General features: G+C 40.9%; 1 protein-coding gene across 3 annotated transcripts; it reads left to right on the top strand.

Moving 5' to 3' along the window:
- The first annotated feature begins 298 nt into the window (after window positions 1-298).
- Window positions 299-26,751, top strand: LOC120793392 (CUGBP Elav-like family member 2). 3 transcript variants are annotated; one of them, XR_005707973.1, is made up of 14 exons: window positions 299-562; window positions 9,763-9,953; window positions 12,948-13,030; window positions 15,260-15,308; window positions 15,862-15,996; window positions 16,910-16,989; window positions 18,187-18,348; window positions 19,701-19,764; window positions 21,321-21,455; window positions 21,989-22,117; window positions 23,328-23,504; window positions 23,728-23,874; window positions 25,391-25,571; window positions 26,476-26,751. XR_005707973.1 is itself a non-coding variant. In XM_040133419.1 (13 exons), the coding sequence occupies exons 1-13, from the start codon at window positions 516-518 to the stop codon at window positions 25,516-25,518; spliced, it is 1,524 nt and encodes a 507-aa protein (XP_039989353.1). In that variant the 5' UTR covers window positions 299-515; the 3' UTR covers window positions 25,519-26,751. The 3 variants fall into 3 exon arrangements, 2 of the variants coding, with proteins under 2 accessions (XP_039989353.1, XP_039989352.1); XM_040133419.1 differs by having other exon boundaries at window positions 23,731-23,874; window positions 25,391-26,751; XM_040133418.1 differs by having other exon boundaries at window positions 25,391-26,751.
- Window positions 26,752-27,729: the final 978 nt, after the last annotated feature.

The following is a 27,729-nucleotide window of genomic DNA, read 5'->3' as shown; positions in this document are numbered from 1 at the left end:
TTTCTTTTCTTAAAATGCTCTAGGAGTCATTATAGGGATATTATATTGATCCCACAGCAGATAAAACCACATAATCTATAGAGCACCATGTAGCCAGCCCCTATAGGGACATTACAGTAATTTTACATCGGGGCAGAAGCGCGGTGAGGCTTGCAGAGCAGCAGCGGCGGCGGCAGCAGCAAGCAGCAAGCAGCATGGTCTCAGACTTTTGTTGGAGAGGCCACGCCTCTGGTTTGCTGCAGCTCGGTGTGCAGTGTGACAGCGGCGTGCCTGAATTTATTTCAGTCGGGGACGAGAGTGAAATTAGGAGGAAGGAATAAGGCGGATACCGGTGCCCATACTCTCTCTTTCTCGCTCACTCCCGCTCCCTCGCTCTCTCATGCAGTTTTGAAGAAGACGCCCCCCCCCCCCCTTTGCACCTGTTCTGCTTCGTCTTCTCGCCGTCTCGCAGGAGTTGAGCCTCTTGTGAGTGAGCGGACGTCGCTACTCATTGTTAGATAGACGGTGTTTTGAGTATGACTTCAGCGTTCAACCTAAATTTCCACCCGTCCACTCTCACAATGTAAGTAATCCAACTATCGATCTGTGCTGCGTTCTCGACAGGAACCTTAGCATTTCTGAGTGTTTTTAGAGCGGAACCAGAAAAAAAAAAAAAAAAAAAAAAAAAAAAAACAGTTCAGGGCGAGTTGGGAGTTGGCTAGCGTTAGCTTAACTGGCAACTGGGATGCTAACGTTGCTAATGACACGGTACGCGCACCTGGAGTTGAAATAGTTTGTCCAACTTGGATAATAACGGCTCTAACCACAACAGAAGTCGGTTAAGTAAATGTACCACCACTCCTAGCTACGGCCGAGCACACACCTTATGGGCTAACACGTCTTGCTCGGAGGGACTGAGAGAAAACGCAGTTTGCTGGGCGCTACAATAGTCAAGTGACATGTGCTTCCGCAGATCACCCGTTTCGGTATCAGCTCAGGAAAACAGCATCGAATAACTTTTTTTTTTTTTTTTAAAGCAGCCCGGGGTATCTGTGTGTGCTTCTTCAACGCAGCTGCACCCTCTTCTTCGGCGCCTTAGTTAGTTTTTTTTTTTTTTTTTTTTTTTTTTTAAACAAGTGGATAAGTTTACCTTGCCGTGTACTCGTCAAACGGTAGGTGTTACATCGGTCAATAATGAGCGGGTCTTATAAGGAAGTGCGTTGGGCAAAGTTAGTTAGTTAAGTTGTCCTAAAGTTTGATATTAATACATCATGTGCCCGCCCTAATAACTGTTTGTTTTGTAGTGTTATTGGCTAGAACTTAACAGCTCAAAGCGAACGTTTATTGCATGCAGCACACGGGGCTGTCTCTGCTAGCTGCCGAGCTAGCTCACATCGTTAGCTGCAGCTCTCAGGCATTGGTGCCCCCCTCCATGTTGAATGTAGAGTGCTTACTTAACCGCACCAAACACGTGGTTTCCTACATTATTGAGCCATTAATGGAAATCTTGTGACAGCGCATGTAAACAAGGGAGAAAAAGACCCAGCACAGAGGTCCACATTATAGCTCCCGTCCTCTCGACATAACATCAGCTAATCCTGTTTGACAAAAACATCTTCAAAACCACAGCCTGCTTTTACAACACTGTTTAAAATTTAAATGTTTGCACTTTCAGGAGTGCTGTCTTTATTTCGCAACAAAACGGGCCCTGCCTTTGGATTTCATGGTCTGATTTTCTTGGTCTCTTGTAAGGGTGATTCTTTAAAGCATTTTTACTACTCTTTTCGTTCAAATTAGTTCAGTGCGTGGTTGGTATTGAATGGTAGCAAGGTCAGTTCTTGAGTTGTATTTTCTTTTTGATCTATTACCCCTTATTTCCTTCTGCCATGATTATGGCCAACAAACGATTATTTTCACAATCGATTAATCATTTGGTGTTGGATCCATTAGAATACAGTGAGAAACGTCCACCCCAGGGCACAAGACAACCTCATTATATGTCTTGTTTTATCTGACTAACAGTCCAAAACTCTTAAATTGTTCAATTTACCTTAATGTAAGACCAAGAAAGGCGGCGAATCCTCACCATCAAATGTTATGTATTTTTTCTCGAAAAATGACAATTAATCAATTATAAGAATAGTTGCTGATAACTTTTTTCGATTGGCTAATCAATTAATCAACAAGTCATTGTAGATCTAATTGTGATTATAGCTGAAACAGGAAAATAAATGCCAGCTTCTTAATTGTGAAGAGTTGCTGCTTTTCTTTTTAAGTGACAGTATATTGTATGCCAATTTGACTTCTAGGAAATGGGCATTTTCATTATTTTTTTTAACATTTATGAGACAGGACAATTAATTAGTTAACTGAAAAAATAAGGTTAATCAATAATGAAAATAATTGCTAGACGCAAGCCTACCTGTTGTTATAACCCCACATTGAGGAGATCTTGTGAGAATTGATGATTTAAATATGCGTGGTTTGAAATTTTTTGAATATTTCACACTTTCAAATGGTATTTTTTGATGAATATCTCATCTGTGAAACTTGGTGACAGAGAGTTGGTGATTAGATCTTGCCCCAGCTGTATTTGATTTATCCCTGTGATTGTTGACAGTGAGAGTGACTATCAGGGCTTAAGCGTGATCCTTTGGCAGCCAACACAGCCATAGTGCTATGTCAGTAAGCTAAGCGTCACGGTGATCCCTTTTGTTGTGACCGGGGAGCTGTTGATCTGTGCCAAGTGTAGGATCTTGGCACAGGGTCCGGAGGGCTGCTCGGGCCAGCTGTTCTGTTCTCTTCCTTCGCTGTGAGGGCGGCGTCAGTGGTGGGAGAGTGCCATGCAGCCAGATGTTGAAGGCCAAGAGTAGGAGGGCTCTGATCTAGCTTGTCACCTGTTTCTCTGTTGCTGCTGCTAGCTTGGCGCAGCAATAATTACAAGACTGGCTGTCCTAGATCTACATGCACATAGCCTTGGAAGGCTCATAATCGTGTCCCCTATCTCCAGTGTGGGGTGGTGTGATCGAAGGTTGAGCAAATTCTTCTGCACACATTGCAAACAAAAGATATTGTGGGGCAGAGTTACATAAGACCAGATAAACCAACCATGTCCATTAAATTGTCAGTACTGCGTGGCTGTTAAGTTATTAACCAAAGTCTACACTAGAGGTATGTTGAAGCAGCAAAATAAACTGATCTAAATGTTCTCAAGATTATTCACTGTCCAGGTCAGCATGCCTGTGAGCTAGACGTTGGTGCCTGTAAACCACATGAAGTGGAATCACCTGATTGGTTTAAAAAAAAAAAAAAAACTTTAGTGGACAAGTCAAGAGTAGAAATAACGGATTGGATTGCGGAGATTAGATAAGAGAATCTCTTTTGGATTGACACTATTGTGGAAAAGAGAGCTTCTGTGCAGTTATTAGCTGTGTGCAAAATCAGTCATTATTTAATATTTAGTGCATTATATATTTTATTTGAGCATATGAATGAGTGTGAATTTTATGTACTATTTAGTGTCCTCAGAAATTCTAACAATGGAGCAAAAGTTAGAACTGCAACAATTAACTGATTAGTCATTTGACAGAAAAATAATTTGAAACTTTTTTGATAATCATTGTAGTAATTAAAAAATGCCAGTCTCTGGTAACAGCTTCTCAAAGGTGATAATTGGATGCATTTCTATGTTATAAAGTGAAAAAAAAAATGTTTTGGTTTGGCCTGATTGCCCTGTAAAACAAGCCATTTCAATGCATCATCTTACAAAGGGGAATTTTTTTTCAACGTTACATTTTAAAGGGCCAGTTGATTGATCGAGAAAATAATCTGCACATTCATCAATAATGACATTTTTAGTTGCAGTCCTAGAAAAAAATATTCACTGCGTTTACACTACTTTGTTGCTAACTGACCCATACTTCAATGTGTCTAATTTTATGCATCCAAAAATTTACATATAAGGTTTCCACTGTGTTCAGAAGAATTGGTGCGTTCTCCTTATAATATATAATATACAATAACAGATGATGACAGAGGAGGATCGGTAGAAAGAAATCGCTTTATTTACATAAAACAAAATCTTTGCGTTCGTCTGACCTTCATCAGTGTCACAATTGTGCAGTTTAACTGCCTTTTAAAATATCAAACACACGTGATTTCCCTCGAGGTAATCAGCACTGCACATGGCAAGACAATCAAATACATGACAATCAATGAGCATCAGGCATTGGAACAAGAAAGAAGATAGAAGTTCACCTCAGAAAAATGTGGGATCTGCTCAGTGGATCCACCATCAAATTTGATTTTTAAAAAAAAAAAAAAAAAAACAAGGATAATAAGGCCCTTAAGGATAATCACCTATGTGTTTGCTATTTAAAAGGTAGCCACACCACATGATTGGGACACTGATGAAGGATAGATAGCCGATTTCTTGTCATTGAGCATGATCCTCCTCTGTCGTCATAGATTCGAAAATTACCATTAGTGTGACTCTACACCTGCCAGTGATGACAAAGCATGATGCTGTTTAAAAAGTGTGTTAAATCTCATTTCACTGCTCATCTAGTGTAACCTACTGAGTGTCTTTTTAGAGGAAGGAGTTAATAAGGGAGTGATTTTTGCACACAACCATAAAGAAGTTTGTGCTATTCGTAGGCATAAACTGAAAGCAAAAAGTTGGATGTTTAGAAAGGGGGGTTTTGTACTAAAGATGTTCTCTTGCCTGTCATAGGTTAGAGTAATGGATGACTGAGTAAGTCAGTGCAGTAAGCGCAGACTGTCAAAGTAATCGAGTGTAATTGCTGATTTTAGTGGGCTGTTTGTCCCTTCATTTGAGATGCATTGGTAAGGCTGCTGCCTTTTCTGGTGATCTCCTCCTGAAGATTTAGATTCATGCTCCATCTGACGCTGACAGAGGTGTGAGCAGAGTTTATTTTGTCGGATGTCTCTCAGTTGGTTCGCACAAGCTTTACTTTAGCAACGTCATCCATAATCACCAGGGGCACTTGGTGTGATTATGGAGCTAATGGGGCGGGCCTTGTCATCAGATGCTGGCCGTCTGTTAACATGCAGCCCATTCAGAGGCTGATTGAACATGTCTGTCTTAATCAAGGGAAATGCAACAATGAAATCAAGCCATATTGAGCTGAATTGGAGTTAACGCCAAGAGAAAAATATCATAATAACTTCTCATCAGAACCACAGTGTGCTGATTAGGGCCAACTACTTGGTCTGGAAAGCAAATAACACACAATCCCCCCCTGTTTCTGGCCTCAAGCGATATCCATCATTGATCATTTGTTCTTCCAAACCTGAGCCACGACACTAAGTGATTCTTGCTCAAGGGTCCCAGGGCAGATATTCTGTAAATCCTGTTCCTGTTTTCTGTGGCCAGTTTTTTTTATTTTTTTTATTTATTTATTTATTTTGGAGTTGCAACTTCAAGCCTGTCATGAGGACATTTTTATTCCAAGCTATTATTGAAATCTTATTCAGCCTGTCAAAGAATATTCTGCCTCTTTGTGTAGTAGTGGAGAAAATAGATAAAGTTAAGAGAGAGCCTTCTACTTCACAGATGTCAAAGATATTACCAAGGCATTAGAGGCATTCTGTGTCCTGTTGAATCAGCTTATAAAGCCACTGGTTTCCTGAAAGAAGAAACATCTCATGATTTTTCTGAGGGTATTACAAGCAAACATCTGTTTCAGTTGACTTATTTTTCCTCTTTTCCCAGAGGAATTACGTGTGTCCATGTGAACTTTGACTTTTTTTAAATCTCCAATAAAGCATGAGAGCAGTGTGCTGCCGGTTGCTAAAACAGTTCAAGGCAAAGAAGTAAGTTTTAGACTTATCACTCAAAACAGGAAGCGACATAATGTTCAACATTGCTTTAGTTTTAAACATGTAATTGGCCAGAAAAACCAGGGAGCTTCAAGAAATTGTTTTCCATCAGCATTGGTGACAAAATAAGATTGTGTGACATTTTAATGGTCCTTAAACCCCTGGAGGTTTAAGGATGAGTATCGTCCAAACACACAATGCTTAGCTTTCAAAATCATGTACATTAACAGGCGAATTGGCTGGCTTTCTATTATGGGCACAGCAAAGGTGTTGCTGGCATACTTGCGCGGTCAGAGCTCACCAACAGGACAGCCACATGGTCCAGATAAATCACCTGTTTTTATGGGTGGTGCAGCAGTAAGTATGCAACTGTCGTGGCTCTCGCTACGAGTGACTCGTCAGCTGCTGCAGGGCATCTTGGAGCATGGTGAGCTGCCATATCGCAGGGCTGTTTGTGGAAGCTCAGCAAAAGACTTCATCACTACCATCTGTGAGCACTCGGCCGGGTGGTGCAGTGAACAGAGCTGGGCAGTACTGACAGAATCTATTATAGTATTTTTTTTTTTTTTTTAGTCAATACCCTTATCCACAATGTGCCAACATTTTTGTATGACTGAGGTGAATGAAAATTCATCTTTGGCGCCTAAATATTTGAAGAAAATACATTTTAAAAATTACCGACAGCAACGTGTCTGTTACTCAAACATTGTCCTGGTTACTCTAACCTCACTGAACCCACTGTGTTTTCATTGAAACTCATTGAAACTAACACCTGTGAAAACTACTGAAAGTGTTGACAGCATCATTGTACTGGCATAATGCCACTGCTGTATTGACATAACATTATGCAGCTTAAATGGCTCGACACTCTAGTTCCACTGATAGACACTACTTTTTATCAGCAGGTGACTTTTAAAACTGATATTCTACTGACAGATACTGATACTTGTAGGCAGCTGTCACCTTTTTAATAGCTAAGTTAGCAGGGCTAGTCATAGCTAATTACCAGGCCTGTAAGGGAATCGCTTATTTGGTTTCTTGCTGAGCGTTAGAAGAGAAGCTGGACTATTTCTTGTTCAGGTGCCGTAATTTCCTAACCTTCACCTCCCCCCACCACCACCACCAATTTGCAGTCCCTTTGCTAAACTAACTGGCTGCTTTTGGTAGTTTCATATTTACTGTACAGGCATGAAAGTGGTATCGATCTTCTCATCTAACTCTTGGTAAGAAATTGTATTACTTGAAAGCTTAAGTAGCATCTCTAGCTGTGTTTTTTTAAACCATCCTGTTTTGTTACTGCTGTTTTCTTTCCTCCAGTTTACACTCGAGCAGTCAGTACAGCTCCAGGTGTGACAGTGCCGACTGTCTCTGCACTCGTTCCCTGTACAATATAGTTCTATGACGGATAAACACTTTGAGGCTGATAATTTGAATCAATCAATGATTTTATTACTTTAATTGTTTGTGTTCATTGATATAATATAAATGTATGACATATAGACATTTTTGCAGTAATTACAACTGTAATTTTTGTGGGGGTGGATAGTGAGGCCAAAGAATGCATTACTGCGGTTACATTTCTCTGTAACAGTCTCTTAAGGATGAAGAGAGAATGCACAGCTGCAGGGGGTTTGGGAGTTTAATGAATGTAAAAGGGAATTTATTTTGAGCCTTCGTGCTTTTGAATGCTTTGATACAAATCCAGGTTTTCAAGTTAGGTCTGCCGTTTTTACAGCGAGATTTCATCAAAGGGCCCTCGGCAAAATGGCGTCGGAGTGTCACTGGCAAAACTGGATAAATGGTTTCACACACCAGTGCTGTGGCCTTAGCAGACGTAGCCTTCGATGTGTTCCAAAGCATCTCTCTGACTTGGCCCATTGTGTTGTGGAGGAACGGTGAATAGTGTTCTCCAGCATGGGGGAACAATATGTGATTGTTTCCCTGCTGTGGTGAAGAAGCTGTAGGTTACTCTCTGTACCATCGCCAAAGCGCCTGAGGAGGAGATGTACCGCAAAATCTCTTTCTGCTAACCAGCGATTCTTGGAGGTTTAGAGCTCTGCAGTGCTGTTTTTCGTGTAGCTGTCGGAGCTGGTGGGAGGGTGGCACTCACCCCTTTTTGGTGGAGAGGCTTTTGTTTCAGTGGAGCTTTTTTTCAGTTTATATGTCATCATTTGAATGTATTGACGGCCTCCAGGGGGAAAAAAAAAAAAAACCAGTTCATTCCGAGTGTGGAGTTGGATTTCAGAAAAACAAGAACTGAAGTGCAATTTGCTAGCATGTCATTTAAGTCCCTCAAGGAGTTTGGTGTTTCTGCAGAAAGGCTGGGCTCAATTTGTAAGAGATGGATGGCTCGTGTCCAGAGGTCTGTGTTTAAAATTGTTTCTACATTAGTGTATCTTTTTGTCAGTCTTACTACAATGTTTTAAGAATTTAGGTGCTGTGTCTGTACCATAATCTCCACTTTTTGTCTTTACTTGTGATCCTTGGCCCTTCTTGATCCTCTATAGTACTAGAGTGTGTATTGGGAATGATGCTTTATCCTTAACATGATTGCTCTGCCTCAGTACCCGTGGATATTTCTTGCTGTGGCCTCATTTCTGGTTTCCAGCACCTCTACCACCATCAGGAAATGTTTATGTGATTGTGTTTGTGTGTGAGTGAGACAAAGGTGCTGTAGTCGTAGGTACACTGTTATTGATTCTCTGTCCCTAAGGCTTGCCTCAAAGGAAAATGGCATGAATTAGTAGTTCACTTATCTCCATTATAGCTCTACTAGTCCCGATTACCCAGATTGTAGCCACACTACCAAGGATTTAGTGCCCTGTATACCATTTGACTCCTTGATAGAAAATTAGAAATGTATAAAAACTATCCAAGCAGGATGCATTTTCCTAACTAATCTTAAAGACACAAAGTATTGTCCATCTGATAAACCACAGTTTACAATGACCAGTCATTCTCAAAGCACGCTGATTCCTTTTAGAAAACAAGCTAACAAGAGTCTTGTAAAAAATTATACAGAAATTATTGATGAGAACAGGTGCATCAGGAAGTATTTTGGTTTTAAAAAGGATAATGTGGAGCTGTATTTGTCTGTCTTTCTGTGGTTCTTAAAATTATTATTGTTATTTTTTTTTAACTGATGTATATTGCTAAAATCCAAAATATTGTTACTACTTTTACCAAGCACTGCACATATAATTACAATAATATTTAAAATGGCTGTCCAACTGCCTCCTGTCTTTGGAGATGGATATGTTGCAGATGTTTCTAAGAACAATTTGGAGCAGTACATGGCTAACCAACTATTAGAAAGTGTGTGGCAGAAACAATTCAGTTTTTTAAAACTGATAGTTGATAAGCAATATGTCAAAAGATGGTTGTCTGAAAACCCATCAGCAACGAAAGATTGGCTAATTTTATTTTTTTTATGGGAAGAAACGTGACAATTGACATGGTCCTGACCCACTCTGAAGTAGGCATTATGTTTTTGGGTTGTCTGTCTGTCCGTCTGTCTCATTCTCGCGAATGCTATATCTGAGGAACGCCTTTAGGGAATTTCTTTAAAATTTGTCCACTTGGACTCAATGATGAACTGATTATAGAATTTGGTCTTCAAAGTTTCAGGTCAGTGTGACTTCACAAAAGACATTTTGGCCATAACTCAATTCATAAGCTAATTATGACAAAATACCCCTAAAAATTAGATTCCTTCAAAGACTTTGCTACATATAATGTATGAATCTGGACAGACATGGATGTAACAACAGTTGTTTCTTAAATACCATGTTTAGACTAGATTTTGGGCAAAAGTGTCAGACCCAAACTATTGTTACATTTTTTTCGATATTGAACTTAACGCACGACCACCGATTCAAACGTAAGAAATTAATTTTGTGTAGTTCCCTGTGTACTAATTACTTTTTTTTTTTTTTTTGTTAGCAACGGCAGCAAGATGAACGGGTCGTTGGAGCATATGGACCAGCCAGACCCAGACACCATCAAGATGTTTGTGGGACAGATCCCGCGCGCCTGGTCAGAAACAGAACTAAAAGAGCTTTTTGAGCCCTTTGGAGCTGTGCACCAGATCAACATCCTCCGTGATCGCACCCAGAATCCCCCTCAAAGCAAAGGTATGGTCAGAGCATAAAATTACTTAAGTGATCGGTTGTCCTACTGTGTCACAGATGTTGTTGAATGTTAGACACTTTGAGAATGTTTTGCCTGTAATTTAATTTTTAAAAATATACATTAGATTAGTTGATTAAGCAGTTGGATATAAAATAAGTTTAGTCACACCAATAATAGATTAAGACATCTAAATATTGGTTGGTTACCTTCGAGTTTGGCCAGAAGTACAGAAAACCTTTGACTACTTACAGCCAACATTGTCCTCTACCTGTATTTTCCTGGCTTTTAGTGGTCAAGCACAATACACAAAATCCTGTTATTGCCACATCATCTACCATCACATTTTAGCACAATCCCTTTAGGCAGTGCACAACATTGCTTGTCTGCACACGCAAAGCAGCTATGTTTGTGCTTACAGATGAGATGATTCATTATTTTGTTTCATGGTTAAAAAAAAGTAACTTTTTTTTTTTTTTTTTTTTTTTTGTAACCCTGCAATTAGAAATATTTTTTCTTTTTACTTTACCTTGCTGGTTTCAAAGCAGCATTGTATGAACGAAGTGTTGCTCAACTGCAATTTTCCATTAAGACATCACCTTAGAAATGGTACTCGAGTTGAGCGATTCAGTTTAGGTTGCATTCAGATGAGACTGAAGTGTAAGCCTGCTGTCTGCAGAGAGCTGCCAAGTGCCACTGGAAGTGCTCAGTCTCCATAACCTACTGCAGTTGAATAAAGTGAATGACAGTTTCCTTGATGTAATTGTCCTGGGTTTACAACATCACCCAAATTTCAATTCCCTTGATGGTTGTTGACTCACTATGGCTAAAGGCAGTAATCCACTCTTGGGTATTAATTTGGTGGGACCATGTTTGATGCTGGACAGTGGTTTTACGGCCCTTGCACACCAAACTGCCTGTCAACTATTGCTTGTAGTTGTTTTTCAGGTGTGTCCAGAACCATTGGCACCTTTCAGCCCTTATCGGACCCTGTTCCGCTGATCGAGTTTGTAAAATCGTTTGGTGGAGGCAGTATAAGAGAGAGTGTCGCCTCACTGGTTGTTGAGCTAGGTGAATTAATGATTTCACCCACTGAATACATTTTATTTTTTTGACTTTCACAAGCAAAAGACAGGCTGGCAAAGCCACTGCAACAGCACCACTACTACTACTACCATCTCCTTTCTAGCATCCATGCAAACATCATTTGCATAGCAGTAAGTAAAGAACAACATGAGGACTCTGTGTTGTCTTGTCACAAACAGATATTTTGTCTCAGTCAAGATGCTGCTTTTTAACCTGTTATTGATATATTATCCAGTTTTCATGGTTATTCGGGTGTCGGGGGAAAGTACAAACAGGACTGTGCAACAGCTGCGCAATTGGTAGTTCCTGATTCAGATCTCGATTTAGTTCCTTGGTTCCTCACTTCATCCAAACTATTTGGTCCAAACGAGCCTTTAGCGTGTCAGGGCCCTAACAGCAACACACCTTGTCACCACGATAGCACTTGGATCCATATGATCTAGCTTTTTAAAAAAAACGTACACACATTTAACATCACTTAATAATCCTCTGTGTGTTCAAAAGTATACCAGGGAATCTCCCAGGTGCTTATTACGTAGTGTGTATATAAATATACAGCCAACACTGTGCAGTTCATTGGGAGCCTGAAGAATTCAAAGCTCCCTTTTTTTAGCAGACCCCTCCCCTGTTCAATGCGGAGTTTCAGCTGTGATGGTCTATTGACATGTTAATGCAATGTTAATGTATTCTAATAGATAAACTGGCTTGATCACAGTGGTCTTTGGCTCACCCAGCCTGTGTGAGGTGAATTTGTTGCAGTGGCACCCCAACACCCACCAAGTGCCGTCGTCCTTTCCCAATAGTCATATTCCTACTGGGAGCAGTGGGGCAGTTTTATCAAAGCACAACAGCCTGATGCTATCAGGCTTATGTTCATTAGCATTGCAGATAATACACCCTTCACCCCCCTCTTGTGTCATCAGTCTTGCTTTTGTTTGATTTGTTCTTTGAAATTGCTGTAATCCCACTTTCATTTTGGTTGTTTATTTTGCCATGGATCTCATGAGGAGCCATCAGATTTGCGTCTTTTTTTAGGTCACATCTACTGCAGGTCATGAAAAAATCATCTGATAACTATCACGCCTCTCTGGATGGTTTATTTAGCTCCAGTAAATCGGAGGCAGGGCTAAGCAGCAGAGAAAGAGAGAACTCAGCTGGTTGTGAGAGAGAAGAGAGCAGCTTGATGCATATTAGAGTTCAACAGCCCTCCCCGCGGCCTGGGAGCTCCAGTAACAGCATAATACACACTATGTAGGTCAGAGACGCTGCAGTGCTCCACTTCCCCAGCCCAGTGAAACTGACAGGCTGGAACGCCACTGGCGGTCTGCTGGGACGGAAGGATGAGAGGCTTTATTTTTCCTCCCCCGCTCTTCTTTTCTTCATCCCCTTCCCCCACCACCTCTCTCCTCCTGTGATTCCTCTTCCTTGCTCTCACTCCCGCTCCCTCTTGTCTCTTTGTGCTGTTTTCATGCCTCTTGTATGTATGCATGCTGAGTGTGATTGGATTCTTATGCAATGTGGCACCACTCTCTTTGATGTGTTGGTACTGTGCCCTGGCTTGGCCTAGCTTTGTTGACCTGCGGACTGTGCATCAGTGCCTCCTGACAGCTATCTAACCCTTTTGTCATCTCTATAACCATGTCACACAACGGCCTTCAACTATCTCATTACTCTACCGTGCTCGCTGCAAGCTCCTACATGAGCTGTGTGCACCATCTAACAGTTGGTGCTAAGAATATCCTGTCACGTTTGTAACATGTGATATGTGGAGAACATAACTTTGATCCATTTAGCTTCTTTCCTGCTCTTCGGTAGTTGTGGTATTGGTTATTTACTGCCTGTATGCGTTGCCTCTTAATACTGTTTGTCTCCTTTCCCTCGCCCATTGTTTGTGTGTTTTTCTCTCTCTGCAGGATGCTGTTTTGTAACTTTTTACACAAGAAAAGCTGCACTGGAGGCCCAGAATGCACTGCACAACATAAAGACCTTAAGTGGGGTGAGTAAGCACAGTATGGACTGCTTTTAGCTGCTTTAGCCCCTCTACATCCCTGGTGCAGGCTGTGAGCTGTGTGCAGGTCGATAATCAGCTCCTGGCTAACTGAGGGCCTGTCTGGCCTGAGAAATATCTCAGCCACCGCTATGCACCAACACCACACTGAGGACTCCCCTCAACCTCAACACACTGAATTGATAAGCTGACCCAACACACACACGCTCACATACACATCAAGGTATCAGGTAAAGTGTGCTTGACCAGGCAGGAGGTTGTTCTCTCCGGCAAAGGACCCAATCGCCACAAAGTGGAACAAATTATTAATGCTTGTCTTCATGAATCATTGATGCACATCTACACTTATATTTCCCATCGTTAGACGTATAGAAGTAGACGAGTTGACGTCTTTTTTTAATAATGGAGCCTGGTGAGAGTGAGTGTGGTCTCCTAATTCCTCACCTGATTTATCCAGCGAGATTAAAGCCCAGTCAACTGGAATAAGTGCAATTACTTGTTAAACCTCTACAAATCTGCCGTGCCTATACACCATTCTAAATGACTTTCCTTCCAATCAATTAAATCTATACCAAACAACTCCAGCTGTCGATTAAATCAATAACCCAGTCTGTTGAAAAAGGAGCCACTGTCAGTGAAGTTACAGGTAAATATTGAACCAGGTTGATAAATGAGTGTAGCAGACCGAGTATACAGGCCTGGGTGCTCTTCACTGCAGGACTATCAATCAGCCAGACATTTCATATAAAGTGAGGTCTAAAAGCTCAGCTTTTGAATCCCAATTCCCAGTCATACTGTTACTGGCATTGACTAGGGATTTTCCTAACGACTAATTTCACTGTCTTTTAAGAAAATTTAAATGTAGACTAGCTGAGTAGTCTAAAAGCAAGAAAACAATCAAAAAACAGCCAAAATTGAGAAAAAATGTAATCAATAAAATTTAATCAGTGAAGTTAAAAATCGTCCAAAAGAATATTGCGTATTTACGCATTGCTCCGGTTGAGTGTTCATATGCCAGTGTATCCTGGCACAGACTACATACAATCTTATTTTCATTTTCTAGATCAAAATACTGCCAGACCGTGCTGGGTTTTTGGGTAAATGAGATCATCAGTCCCGCTTTCCATGTTGATGGTTTACAACATCCTGGCATTAGTGCGGGGAGAGGGGGGCTGTGTACCATCTTAGACTTAACAGTTAACTGGCGCTGTACATTTAATACAACACTAATATTTAGTTTAACCAACTAGAATTTGTGGTGCCGGATAGTGAGGTTAGCAACCTTAAATCGTTAAGTCGCCTAATCGCGCACATCCCTAGCATTGACTGCAGGTCCCAGAGTTTGGTTTGTGTGACAGTGGAAAAGCTTGTTTCCTTGTTCCTCTTCTCTCTCCCTCCTGTGCCTCGCTCTCTTTGGTCAGTGACGCTAGCCAGTGCCCACACTGAGCAGACCATCTGTCTGCTTCTCTTTAGTGCTTGTCAAAAACACAACCACTTTTCATAAGTACAACCTGCTCAGGCATCTCACGGCTAGATTTATTTCTTCTTTCACGTCACATGGCAGGTAAATTTTCTAAAAATATATTCACTTGAAGTTCTGTGAATCGCCTCGGACAAAAGTGTTCATTAAATGGCTTGACATGACAGATAAGCAGTTGTTCTGCATCCACTTTCACATAATGAACACAGCTTGATAAATGGTGATATGATGATGATTGGCAACAGATATTAGGTTGACTCAAATGAGATTTTTCACAGCTAAGATTGGCCACATCTTGTACATGTATGTAATATGATGATGTATAGGGGTTAAGAAAAAGTATTATATCAAATGACAAACTCACTGTACATTTGAAAGCAATACAGCAATAGCTTGCTTGTCAGCCATCTCCGTATAACAGTTCTAAAGAAGATGAGGCATGTTGACAGAAATAATCGATAAGTTAATTCACGGGTCTACACTACAGCAAGAAGTGAAATTGGATACTGGAGAATTTGATCCCTTCCATCAACTCAGACACTTCCTCCTGATTCTGGTGGTGGTGAGGGATGATGGTCTTAGAGTGAGAGAACAAAACAAGAGGCAGAGAAATGCTTAAAAATAGGGGGGCACTAGTGTGAAGATATATCCTTGTGATGATAACAAGGTCGAGCACCTAGATAGTCTAGGACGGTGACAGGTGTCGTGTTAACCATTTCTCTACCCTTTTTTTCCAGATGCATCATCCTATCCAGATGAAACCCGCTGACAGTGAGAAAACAAGTGGTAAGTGGATTCATCTAAAATGCAGTGTGACACCAGCCAGAGAATGGAAGGATACAGAAATGGTGTGTGTTGGGGAAAAATTTAGCCAAGACAAATGGGGTGTGAAGTTTTAAAAAGAGAGGCGAGGCAGGGGCTGTATTGTGCGTGTATTCAATGCCAAAATGAAGGGCTGAGAAGGACTTAGCTCAGGGAATGTGCAGCAAATACACATTTCTATATAGTGTCAGGGGTTAGGAGGATTAAGAGCTTTAAAAGGCACCAAGGGGAGAAGAGTAGACCAGGTACAGAAGATCTGGAGGAAAGCACGAATGGTTGATATATCTATCTCTGTAGAGAAGTACACATTTAGGAAAAAAACGTTGCAAGTTGCAGAGATTGGTACAAGAGGCTGGCACCTTGAGTTAGAGGCAGAAAATGTGGCAGCATGACAAGGAGAGAGCTTGAGCAAGAAAAGGAGAGGTGCAAGATTTAGCACCTGATGTAACTGCTGCTTTCATTGCTCCATAATTGCTTGGGTTTAACTGAATATCTGTTCCCTTTTATCCTTCTGTAGCGGTAGAAGACAGAAAACTCTTTGTCGGAATGGTTTCAAAGAAATACGGCGAGAACGAGGTCAGAATGATGTTCTCATCTTTCGGACAGATCGAAGAGTGCAGAATTCTCCGGGGACCAGATGGTCAGAGCAGAGGTAGGTGTAGGCAACGCGTTCTTGGCCGTGCAACCACCACCTTCAGTGTAGCTGAGTACATATTCTCATCGAGTGTTTATATAGGCCCCTCCCAGCTTCTTCATTTCAACTCCTTCCATCCCCAAATCAAGTGCTATTCACCTCCAGTGGCACCCATTCCATCCCCATAGTCTCTCCTTCCGTCACTGTGACACTCAGCCTCCACATCTCACAGTGAAGGGCCGTTGCACTCGCTGTCCAGCACAATGGCCTGTCGCCTTGGCAACCACTGGCTGCTGGTGTTTCTGGGCTCAGCTGGCAGGCGGCTCAGCTCGGCTCAGCTCCTCCTTTACCGCCTCCTTCATCACACTCTACAAAGGCGTGAATTAGCCTGTCGTCGCATCTCCTACATAGCTCTCTGCTGCATAAAGCCTCAGATAGCAGGCGGTACAGCGCCCTCGTCTTGATGTACACATGATAAAACCTCATAGCAGAGACAGTTAGCCATGACTTTCTGCTCTTTTTCTGGTAAGTGTACGCAGTGCAACCAGAATTTGAAATGGACCATATGACCCTCTGATATTTGCAGATCTTACATATTTTAGCAAATCAAATCCTTTCAGGGTATATTTATGTGTGCATTTGATGTGTGTGTATATAATCATGTTTACTGTCTCACCATGACACCACATAGTCAAGCCTCTCTGGGTGGCAATGTAATCCGTCGATCACTGTGCTCATGTGACACGTGTTACTGTTCTCCTTGTTGTGTTCTTTCTCTGTGTGCTAACCAGTGAGGGTGGTTCCGTGTGCTTGGGAGTTGCCATTCTTTGTACTGTAATGTGTTTTTTTGGGGTTCATAACGAGTTGTCCAAACCTTTTGTCTTGTTTTGTTTCTTCTTGTCCCCCCCCCCCCATTGTTCCCCCCCTACAGGCTGTGCGTTTGTCACATTTGCTACCAGGTCAATGGCACAGAATGCAATCAAAACCATGCATCACTCTCAGACTATGGAGGTACTGTACCCCTTAGCACCTATTTCTCATCTCTCCCCTCCCCCCCTCTACATTCTGCTGCCCCCTTGTGTTGGAAGAACCTGTCCAAGCAGATGGCATCCATTCATCACAGAGCATGAGTCATTTCCAAAACCACTCTTTCTAATTACAAAATTACATTGTAGTCTGCAAAATAATTGAATAAAACTTGAAGCATTGCCTCGCACAAAGCTGCTGAATCCAGAGTTAACAGGACAGGGCAGGACACGATGAGCTTTGCTGTCATCTCTAATTTTGGGCTGGACTAAATGGATCTCATTTATTGATTCTGATCATATTTTAGAGCCTAGCCTAACATAATCAATCTATATTTTGGACCACAGGGAAAAGAGCCCCCATCATCAAATATAGGTTAACAAAGAAACACTCTAGACTGGAGCAGCTATCCTTTTAGATTTCTTCCAAAACTGGGCCCATGTCCTTGTGTAGCCAGTGGAGTCTTTGTGGAAGTGGAGCAGCAGTAATTTGACAGCTAGCAGGTCAGAGGCTCCCCAGTGAAGCATCAGACCAAGTCTAATTAGGAGCCCAACCAAACATAAAACTCCTCCTACTAGATTACATGCAGGCCCCAGTGGTGGTGCCACCTATTCCACCACACCCACACACCCCCTCCAAATATCGTAACCTCCCAAGTTTTCAGCTGCCATGGGAGGTGCTGCTGTTGCAGAAGTCATTTTCCCTGTCCAGCCTAGTCCCTGTCTGGCTCTCAACTCTCAAAATACTTTTGCACCGCATGCTTCATGTCCATGCGTCTGTCTGAACAGTATGTGACTGTCTGTTTGCGAGGATGTGTGTATTGTAACGCATTTTTCTTGTTAATGTCTGCTGACATATCCTTGTTTGAATGTCTGTTTTTCAGTGTTGTCTCCATGTGCTTTCTGCTTGTCTGTGGACTCGATTCTGCTCCTCAGTGTTAAAAAGCTTCACTGTCTGCAGCATTGTCCTGTGCCCTTTTTGGAATGTGGCCTGGCTCAGCTATGCATGGCAGTGTGTTAGCTTTGATATGAATGCAACAGGCATAAAATCCATCTGGAGGCATAGATACCCCCCCCGAAAAAATCCTTGCATCGACTGTGTCTTTGCATTGGTAAATAGGCTGTGGATTCTTCCGCGTGTTTCTGAACCGGTCTAACATCTCTTACCTCTTCACTGCTTCAGGGCTGTTCCTCACCCTTGGTGGTGAAGTTTGCCGACACACAGAGAGATAAGGAGCAGCGGCGCCTGCAGCAGCAGCTAGTACAGCAGATTCAGCAGCTCAACAGCGCCTCCACCTGGGGAAACCTGGCTGGCCTGGGGACCCTCACACCGCAGTACCTGGCTGTAAGTCTTACTCAAACATGCAACCCTGCTGAGCTGCACAGTTACTCATGTATTATCATATGACACAGGTTTAGTTTCTGCAAAATGCATTCTTAGTTTAGCCATATGCTGACTTTTCATGGGATTCACAAGGTACCAAGGTAAGAAAAAAAGAGCTAACGGCCAATATAAAGCAATACGTAAAAGGCGAAACATTAAATGTGTAATAAACACATTGTTTGTGAAGTTTGTAAATAAATTTGTGTAGATGGAGTCAGGTGTAGTTTGTGGTGATATATTGGTTGTTATATTGTGAGGTGTTTTAGATTCATGTATGAACAGACCACGCCAGCTCAGCCAGAACTGACAAAAATGAAAAGCGTGACATGGGCAGGGTTTTTCTCAGGGATGTTTTGTTGTATTGAATCATTATCAGGTGATCTTGTTTTTGTTTACTGTTTGATAAACAGTGACTGCTCTGGATGAAGCAGCCATTTTGTCTACAATACAGGCAACCTTGTAGCCCTCAAACCTTTTGAAAAAAGTGTAATTGTATTTAAATTATTGAAACTATTATCTTATTTTGGGCCTAATACACAAAGTGTGATGGAGCAGTATACAAATTAAAAAAAAAAAAAAAAAAGCTATAAAATAATTTGAAATACCACACATTCTTCAGACCTGAACTATGAATCGATTTTCTTTGGCTCAGAATAGGAACATCTTGTCTCACTCAGTTTGTGTTCTGGCTGCAGGACACTGGCATGTGCCTAATCATGTGCCTACATGTGCCAGTGAACAGGTGATTTAAACATCTTCACAACATGAACAGCTGAGCCGTTTGTGTTTCTGGCAGGACAAGAAGGAGAAATTGAGATTAATGGATACTTTTTAATAGTGACAGGCAATAACTGATGAACTGCTATTTCATCAGTCCAAATATTACATACATTTTGAATAGGGGGAAATAGAGGGATGTTGTAACAATCAAAAACATGACATTTGTCATTTGGTGACATTTTCTTAAGTCAGACTGTGTTAAAATAGGCAAGTTCTGTACAAATCTTGCCCCAAGTTGGTGCTGCAACTTAAATTATCACCAGTAGTGGTCAGTGATCAGATAAACAAATAAACAAAACCAAATATTACATATTAGAAGATATAGGAGTGTATTAAAGTCAAGATTATAATATCCATTTTTTTTGTCTGTTCCCTCCTAAAAATTCATAATATAATAGGCAACACAAAATGTGTTGTGTGTTGATCTGAAATTCAGTGAGAAACCAGTTGCGGATATACAGGTAATCAAGACGTAATTCTTCGTTCCCTGTTTGGTTTATTGATTTCAGTCTTTCCTTCGTTCTCTTCAACAGTTACTCCAGCAGGCCACATCTACCAGTAACCAAGGCAGTTTCAATGGTATTCAGAGGCTAGGAGGTGAGTTCATCCTCTCAGATGTTCTTAAACTTTCCTCTATACATGAACAGGGTGACGATTTTCATGTCACAAACCTCGTGACTCAGAGCTCTGCACCCACATGGTTTTAAGTACTGCAAATCACATTACTCTTCCAGATCAGTGGCACATTAGTAATCAGTGCTGCTCATGAGGCCTGTGCAGGCCCCTCTAAAGACAAACACCCATTACATTACCTTGACTTGGCCAAATTAAAAAGCAATAGATCTGTGAGGAATAATGTTCTGTGTCTAAAGCACACACCATGCTGTTTTATAACTACAGCGGGGCTGGTTTTGTATGTTGAAATATAATTTCATGTCTAATACTAAAACTAATATAAACACACACACTACAGCTAACACTATACTTTGGCAATATTGTACCAAACAAAATCAAATTGACCAAATGTACTGGCTTAAACGTGATTCGAAAAACAAAACAATTCTACAGACCAATAAAGATGATGGAAAGTAATTTTCTGAGGATGAATGGAAAGCGGTGAGATTGATTACAAGAATGCCACGTATAGTAGTACCCTACAAGGTCAAACATAGTAACTACATATTTGGTCAAAATTGACTTAAGACCAGAACCTGACTTTTTGACATCTGTATTAGCTTCAAAATTATTATGCCAAAGAAATATGTGATTTTCTCGAAAAAGCAGGAACCCATCAGCTGTGACTGCACTCCACAGCTAGCCTTAGCTAAAGCTAATTTGCCAACTTTTTTTGACATTTCCTGTGATTGAATGTTTATTTTGATGCTCCAGCATCTTAAGTTTATTATACAACATGAGTAGAGGAGTAGCTAAATAATAACGGAGAAAAAATAAACACAGAAACTGCTGCTAAAAGCTTACTAGACTAGTTTAGATTCCTTATGAATTGTCCAAACATATACATGTTTGTATCTGACAATCACAATATTTATCCTAAAAAGGGCATAAAATTAAAGTTTTTTTTCAACATATGTAGTAAATTTAAAACCTTTTTTTTCTTTTCTTAACTTTAGTTTTCCTTAGTTACTGCTGTCTGCTTTTGTAGGACAGCACATAGAGGAGGCTGAGAGAAGTAATGTGTTTTCAATTGATGACACAAGCCTAAGAGCACATACCATTTTAATTTGTTAAAATGTATTCGCCGTGGCCAGAGGCATTACGGTTTCACTGTGACCTCACAAAAAAACATTTTTGGCCGTAACTCAAGAATTCATACACCAATTATGACAAAATTTCACAAAAATGTCTAAGAGGAAAAAATTATGAAGTTATGACATTTTAAATGCAAAAGATCAAAGGTCAACTTCACTGTATGACATAATAATCTGCAAAAACACTATTTTTATTAAAATGCTTAAGGGTCTTCACTACATATATTATGATTCTGGACTGACACGAATGTAAACTGTAACATGACTGGTTGGCGGAGGCATGCAAACATGAGGCGGTGATGCTAGTTGGACAGGTGTTTCTCTGCAAGAACATAAATTTGGAAGTCTTTGATAATCACCTCCATTTCTTGGTTCTCTTTGCAGGTGTGAATCCCCTTCAGCTGCAGAACTTAGCCACATTGGCTGCTGCTGCAGCTGCAGCTCAGAGTTCTGGCAGCCCGACTACCACCAGCGCACTGTCTGCAAACAGTGGAGCCCTGGGAGCTCTGGGCAGTCCAGGTAATTAAACATCAACATAAGTTCTTTTTTTATGGATGTTTTGCCCGCTGAGTTTTTGACATTGTTTGTTCGTAATTGGTAAATTAACCCGTCTGTATTTCTGGTTTATCTTCACATATAACATTTAAATATAAGTCCTCACCCACTGAGATATAAATGTTCACAAGTCAGCTGCTGTGATGATACCTGCCAACAGCTCTGCAAACCTCCCTCATACGGTCGTCTGCCATTCCTCATTAATTTTATGGGAGCTGATCACCCACACATAAAATTTTATGAGAACCCCGGTTCCCTTTTAATCTGTATAAATATACATTGGCTCCATCTGTATGAGTTTAGCATATTGCAGCTGCGTTAATGACCTCTCCTCGTCAAGAGACAGATTTTCAACTGCCCCCTCACTGCTGTATCATCCTTCCATAACCATAACAATTTGTGGCAAAGATGCTAGACGTTTAAAGTGATACAAGGAGTTTTGAAGATGAGCACGGTATGGTAACCCATATTTCCTTTTTGATTATGTCTCTCAACAGCCGGTTCAGCAGCAGGGTCCAGTGCCGGTGCAGCCATGAACACCTTGGCATCTCTGGGCACCCTGCAGGGTCTCACTGGGACTTCTATGGGCCTCAACAACCTTAACGCTCTCACCAGCAGCGTCGGTGGTGAGAATCTCCGTTCTATTAGCTAGAAAAATCCACAGATGTTACCTGTACATTGTTAACGCTGCTAAATTTGAAGCTGCATTAAGTGCTTTTTGTCTCTGCTGGATGTGTAATTATGTAGTTCTTTGTTTAGGGCATATTCAGACAGATGATAGTACTGCATGGAAAAACCGTAGCCTCCTCATTCAACGAACGGTCGTCTGGAAAAAGGTTATCCTGGCTCAGTGTTTGCCACAGCGCAATGTCAGTTTCATTTTGCAAGGTGGTTGTTTGGTTGTTCCTCATTGTATCACCGATACCTGAAACAAAGTTCCCCCACCAGCAGCCCTTGGCATTGTTTTTAACACAAGGCTTCTGTCTGTCTGAATGCCCAGCAGCATATTAAGCTTGGGACAAACCTGAGAACTAACTGAAACCTAAATAGACAGGACAAATGACACAGAAAGATTACTTCCACCAGCTTACACAGATATTAAGTCTTTGACAGTCAGGAAGGAGCATAAACCTTAGGACTTAGTAAATACACTAGGCAACAATCTGAACGGCTGGTCAGTAAGGACTGGCGCTCTGGTGGTACATGACTCTGCAGATTTCGTGAGAACGCCGGGTGTTGCGTGTTCTTGTACCAAATCAAACATGGAGGGGAACCAATAGCTGTTTATATGCAGAGCAGTTTGTGCTGAAAAGGCCAGAAAAAACAGAAACAAGCTTTGGTTTTTGGTGAGATTTCTGTTTGAGTTGTCAGGCGCACTTGCCATTGTTCCTCTTCGTTTATTTTCCAGTATTCCTCCTGCAAGTGATGGCCCTGGTCGCACATGTCAGTTACAAATATCAAATGTTTAAGAAAAATCTGAATGAGTACCGACTGGCAGCCACCGGAGATTAGAATCTTTATATATCACACACTTGATTTTATCTGCCGACTGTCAACACTAACTCACCCAGGCTGGAACAGACCTGGTGAAACTTGGTCCGATCAGTCGTCAAGCCTAAAAAATATTCATAATCGGCTCAACGGTCGTATTGTGTCCCAACCTTGAATCATAACAACTTATCAATCCCGAAGGCTTTATTTCTGAGTCTGTCTTTCTGACCCCTAGTGGTCAAAATCACTTAATGCAGCTTCAGTACGTGGCACAGACATTTTAAAAACTTGAACAAATTGTTTTTATGAGAGTATATCATTCATCAATTTGATTGTGTTTCACAGGTATGGGGGCCATGAATGGAGGCCTGGGAGCCTCCATGGCCAACGGGTCAGCAGCCAGCTCCATGGACGCTCTGACCCAGGCCTACTCAGGGATGCAGCAGTACACAGCCTCCGCCCTGCCCTCCCTCTACGGCCAGTCTCTCCTTCAGCAGAGCATTGCCGGCAGCCAGAAGGAAGGTGAGCAGATCCTCAGCACACACCAACGCACTCTGGCGTCACATCTTGACATTTGTCGTCTTAATTCTCCCTTGGTTTCAGTCTGTTTTCACATCATTTCATGAACATGTTTTTTTTTCAGGTGTTTTCAAAATAAGGTTAACTTTTGCATTGATAATAAACCTCTGTGTGTGCATCTAAATTTGTATCTAACTTGAGTTTATGATTTTCTTACCAAATGGAGTAGGGCCAGAGGGCGCCAACCTGTTCATCTACCACCTGCCCCAGGAGTTTGGGGATCAGGATCTTCTGCAGATGTTCATGCCTTTTGGAAATGTGGTCTCTGCCAAAGTCTTCATTGACAAACAGACCAATCTGAGCAAGTGCTTTGGTAAGGCTGTGGGCGCCGCTGGTCTCTGAATGCCTGTTTATTGTAACTGATATACCTTGCCAGCCTTCTGCATTGTGTGCAGAATATTAGGTTGACATGGTGCCACTATAAATGTCTGGATTTTTACCGGCCTCCATTTTTGAATAATGCTGAGGCAGTATTGATGTAGTGCAAGCAACAGCTGTGCACACATTTGTTTTCTTTGCAGCATTTCTTAGTAGCAGATAAAGTTGCGGTGTATACATAGTGTGACAGTCACACGGCAGTCCTAATGTAATGTATAAAAATGTAAAGATCCCCTCCAGACATAACTTAAGATGTATAAAAATACTGTGCTTTGTTATATACTGTTTTCACAAAAAAGTTTAAATAACTGGTTTAAAATGATTAAAATCACATTTTCTCCTTCCTAATTAAAAAATATCCAGAATATATTAATATCCAAATATTTCTGTGTTTCAAAAGTTGAACTACTTTCACAACATGTCTTAGATCACTGTGAAGTCTGTTCTGAGTGTGTGCACACTGGAGGTTTCAAGTTTCCACATCACACTTGTATAAACTACGTATTGGACCACAGCTGGCCTCCAAACTAGTTAAGTTACCAAAAAACGCTTGTATGCCCATGTGTTAAATTTAAAGGTGAGCACAGAGAATCTTTCCCCTTTCAGCTGAAAACAGCCTTCTAGTGTCAAAAGCTGTGAATACATCAATCTGCACAGTGAAGGTGAAAAGCGAAGTAACAATGAGGAAAAGGCATTATTATATAATGGAGGTGGACTGATAACTTGCCAGTTACCAAGCTGTGTTTTCAATCCAGTTCAAAACTTTGTCATAATAAATCATTTGCCCTCATTAACAAGCTCAATTTCAGGCATTGCCATCTCTAAAAGTGCTAAATGAGAAATTTTAGCTTTACACAACATTAACTGGTTTCAGCTTTTCATTGAATTTTGCTCAAGTGTTATGTAAAGACTGGTATGTTGACTGAAATATTATTTATATGGATTATCTTGCTCTCTCTACATTAACCGACTAGGGGTTCAAGTATTGTTTTCATTATTTTAATATTTTTTTATTTTTATTTTAGAATGCAACATTACAATTTATCCGAACAAATCGAAAGGCGTAAACAGCCAATCCTCTCGTACTGTGTGAGAAGCTGTAATGTTTGGTATTTTTACTTGATGAATGGCATAAACAGCCATCACTTCATGTTATGTATCTGTTTGGCTTTTCGTACCGTTGAGCTTGTAGTGAGACTGTAGTGGTGTGTGTTGTTTTTTTTTTTGTTTGTTTGTTTTTTAATCTGACCCCCCACAAACGGTCAAAGTTCATGTAATACATATTGTCTCTGGTCGATTTCCAGAACTCATAAAACCATAGTTGCATACATAACTTTCTCTTGGAGTTGTAACTTTTTGTTTATGTGAAGGGGGCGTGTTCAAGCTAAAACATGGTGTTAAGTCGCTCCTTGCATGTATGTAACACATGTCCTCCACTTTTCTGTCATCAGGGTTCGTCAGCTATGACAATCCTGTGTCTGCGCAAGCTGCCATCCAGGCCATGAATGGTTTCCAGATCGGAATGAAGAGGCTGAAGGTTCAGCTGAAGCGCTCCAAGAACGACAGCAAACCCTACTGATCCTAGCCCCGGGGCCGTCCCCCCTCCCCAGCTCTAATGCTAGCACTGCTAGGGTAAGTTCACCCTCCAGCCAAGGTCACCACAGCAGAGACTCAGTGGGGCAGGGGAAAGGAGCCCACCACAGGAGGGAGACTTACCCTATTCCTAAAAAATGGTTGCAATGAGCGTTCCACATTTTACTGTATTTCATTCCTGCGGTTTTCTCATGTAATTTGAGTCGGATTAAATATTTTAATGTATATGATTATTTATGACTATCACTGGAGTCAGTGTTCGCTGGAGGTATTTTGTGTCACTGTATTTAGTGGAGAGCATCAGGTGTGTTTCCATGCCATTTCATTGCCTTCAGGTCAAGCTAGACAGGTTGACTAAGGATCAGTTGTTGTGTTGAAGGGCTGAAGCCAGGCCACGTAGACCCCTGAGCCCAGAGCTTCAACCTGTGTTTGGCTTTTTACATGTAGTCTGTCACATTTGTGTCATCCTTAATGTGAAAATCTTTTGCACTCTAAATTCCTCAATCTTTGTTCCCCTCATCTCTCTCACTTTTTCTCTCCCCTCTCTGTCGTATCATTATCTAAGCCATGTTGAGCTAGGCTACCTCTCTTTCTCTATTAACAACCTCTTCCAGTCATTCCATCCATCCTCCAAGTCTCTCCCACAAGGGACTGGCTCTAGATGGATCTCTTTTGGGTGCCAAGTATACAGTTTGTGCATGTTGGAGTCTCTGCCATATGTCCTGGTGGTGTCACTTCCTTAAATCTGTGTATTGTTTTTGTGTGTCGGGAGAGATGGGGGGGAGATGTTTACCGCACTGTCCTTACTGTATGTGGTGATTGGCATTGTTTTTGTTGGTTTTTGTGCCTCATGGCTAAACGATTCTTGTGCTGTGCCCCTAACTTTCTCTTCTCTCCTCTTTGTCTTCTCTCTCTTCCTTTCGTGTTTTTGTTCCTTTTTTAGAACAAATCTCCATGCCTGTTTGCTCATCATTAGCCTAGCATGTCTTCATGATGTTGAAAGCCAAGCCAAACTCCTGGCCTCATCATCCCACCATTGTCTGTGATGTCTCTCTAAGCTCGCCTGACCAATACCTGGCCACCCACTGACCCTTGACCTTAGCTCAACCTGATTTTCTGCATGTATATTAATTTTTTGTTTTTTCTGTATAGATATGTGACAGGTGGGAGAGAGGTCAAGCAAATCAATGTGAAAACTTACCTATGTTGAATTCAGTTAAGAGACTTTTTTTTTTTTTTTTTTTTTGGGTGATTGTTTTAAAAAAAAAAAAAACCTGTGGGACTTCTTATTTTTAATTTAGCTTTTTTTGGGGGGGGGTTGTTTTTTTTGTTTGGTTTTTTTTTTTTTTTTTTTTTTTTTTAATCTTGCTTTCTTTTTACCTCTCTCAGTAAAGTTCACTTGAAAGTTGAATACAGGGATTGGCACACAGCTGTGCTATTTGGTGCCATTAGCAATATGTTGGCTTCTTTAAAAAAAAAAAAAAAACAAGAAAAAAAAAAACAAAAAACCATGCTTCAGACCACTGTCCAACACTTTTGAAAGTCTGACCAGTAAAACCCCTCTCAGTGCTCTGTAATGATCTCTACATTTTGCGGGCAGTGTGAAGATTTACACCAAGGCTATTTAAAAATATATTTTCTTTTCATTTACAAAAATATCCAGTGTATTTACTTCTTTTTTTCTTGAACTATTGATGGCACAATAAAAAGGTACATTTGCTCTGTTTAGAGAAATGACTACCTACATGAGTCAACTTTTTTAGAACTGATTCACAAATAGACAATCTGTGGTTTAAATGCACACTTAGATTACCTATATTTTATACCATTGAATCTATAGAAGTTTAACTAACAGAACCCAGGCAAAACGTTGGGTTTTTTGTAGATTATGTTGTAATGTCATCTGTGTCGGGGGGAGGGAGGGGGTCTTCAGTTTATTACATTTTTAAAGAGGACTAAAATTAGTTTGATCAGCGTGACCGTTTGAGGGTCATTTCTACTAGATTAACACTTTAAGTCAAGAATTCCTCTGCATTAATTGTAATTTCAACTTCTAGGGAAAAGTACTTTTCTTTTTTTTTTTCTTTTTTTTTTTTTTTAAGGGTCACATTTTGAGTATGTAGGCTAATTTTTTTTAATTTCTTTTTTTTTCCTGCGTTTAGATTGGTGTTCAATTTCCACGGTACATCTTGTTGAC

The sequence above is a fragment of the Xiphias gladius genome, chromosome 8 (genome assembly GCF_016859285.1).
Source record: "Xiphias gladius isolate SHS-SW01 ecotype Sanya breed wild chromosome 8, ASM1685928v1, whole genome shotgun sequence".
NCBI lineage: Eukaryota > Metazoa > Chordata > Actinopteri > Istiophoriformes > Xiphiidae > Xiphias > Xiphias gladius.
This window is presented reverse-complemented; position numbering and strand designations above follow the sequence as displayed.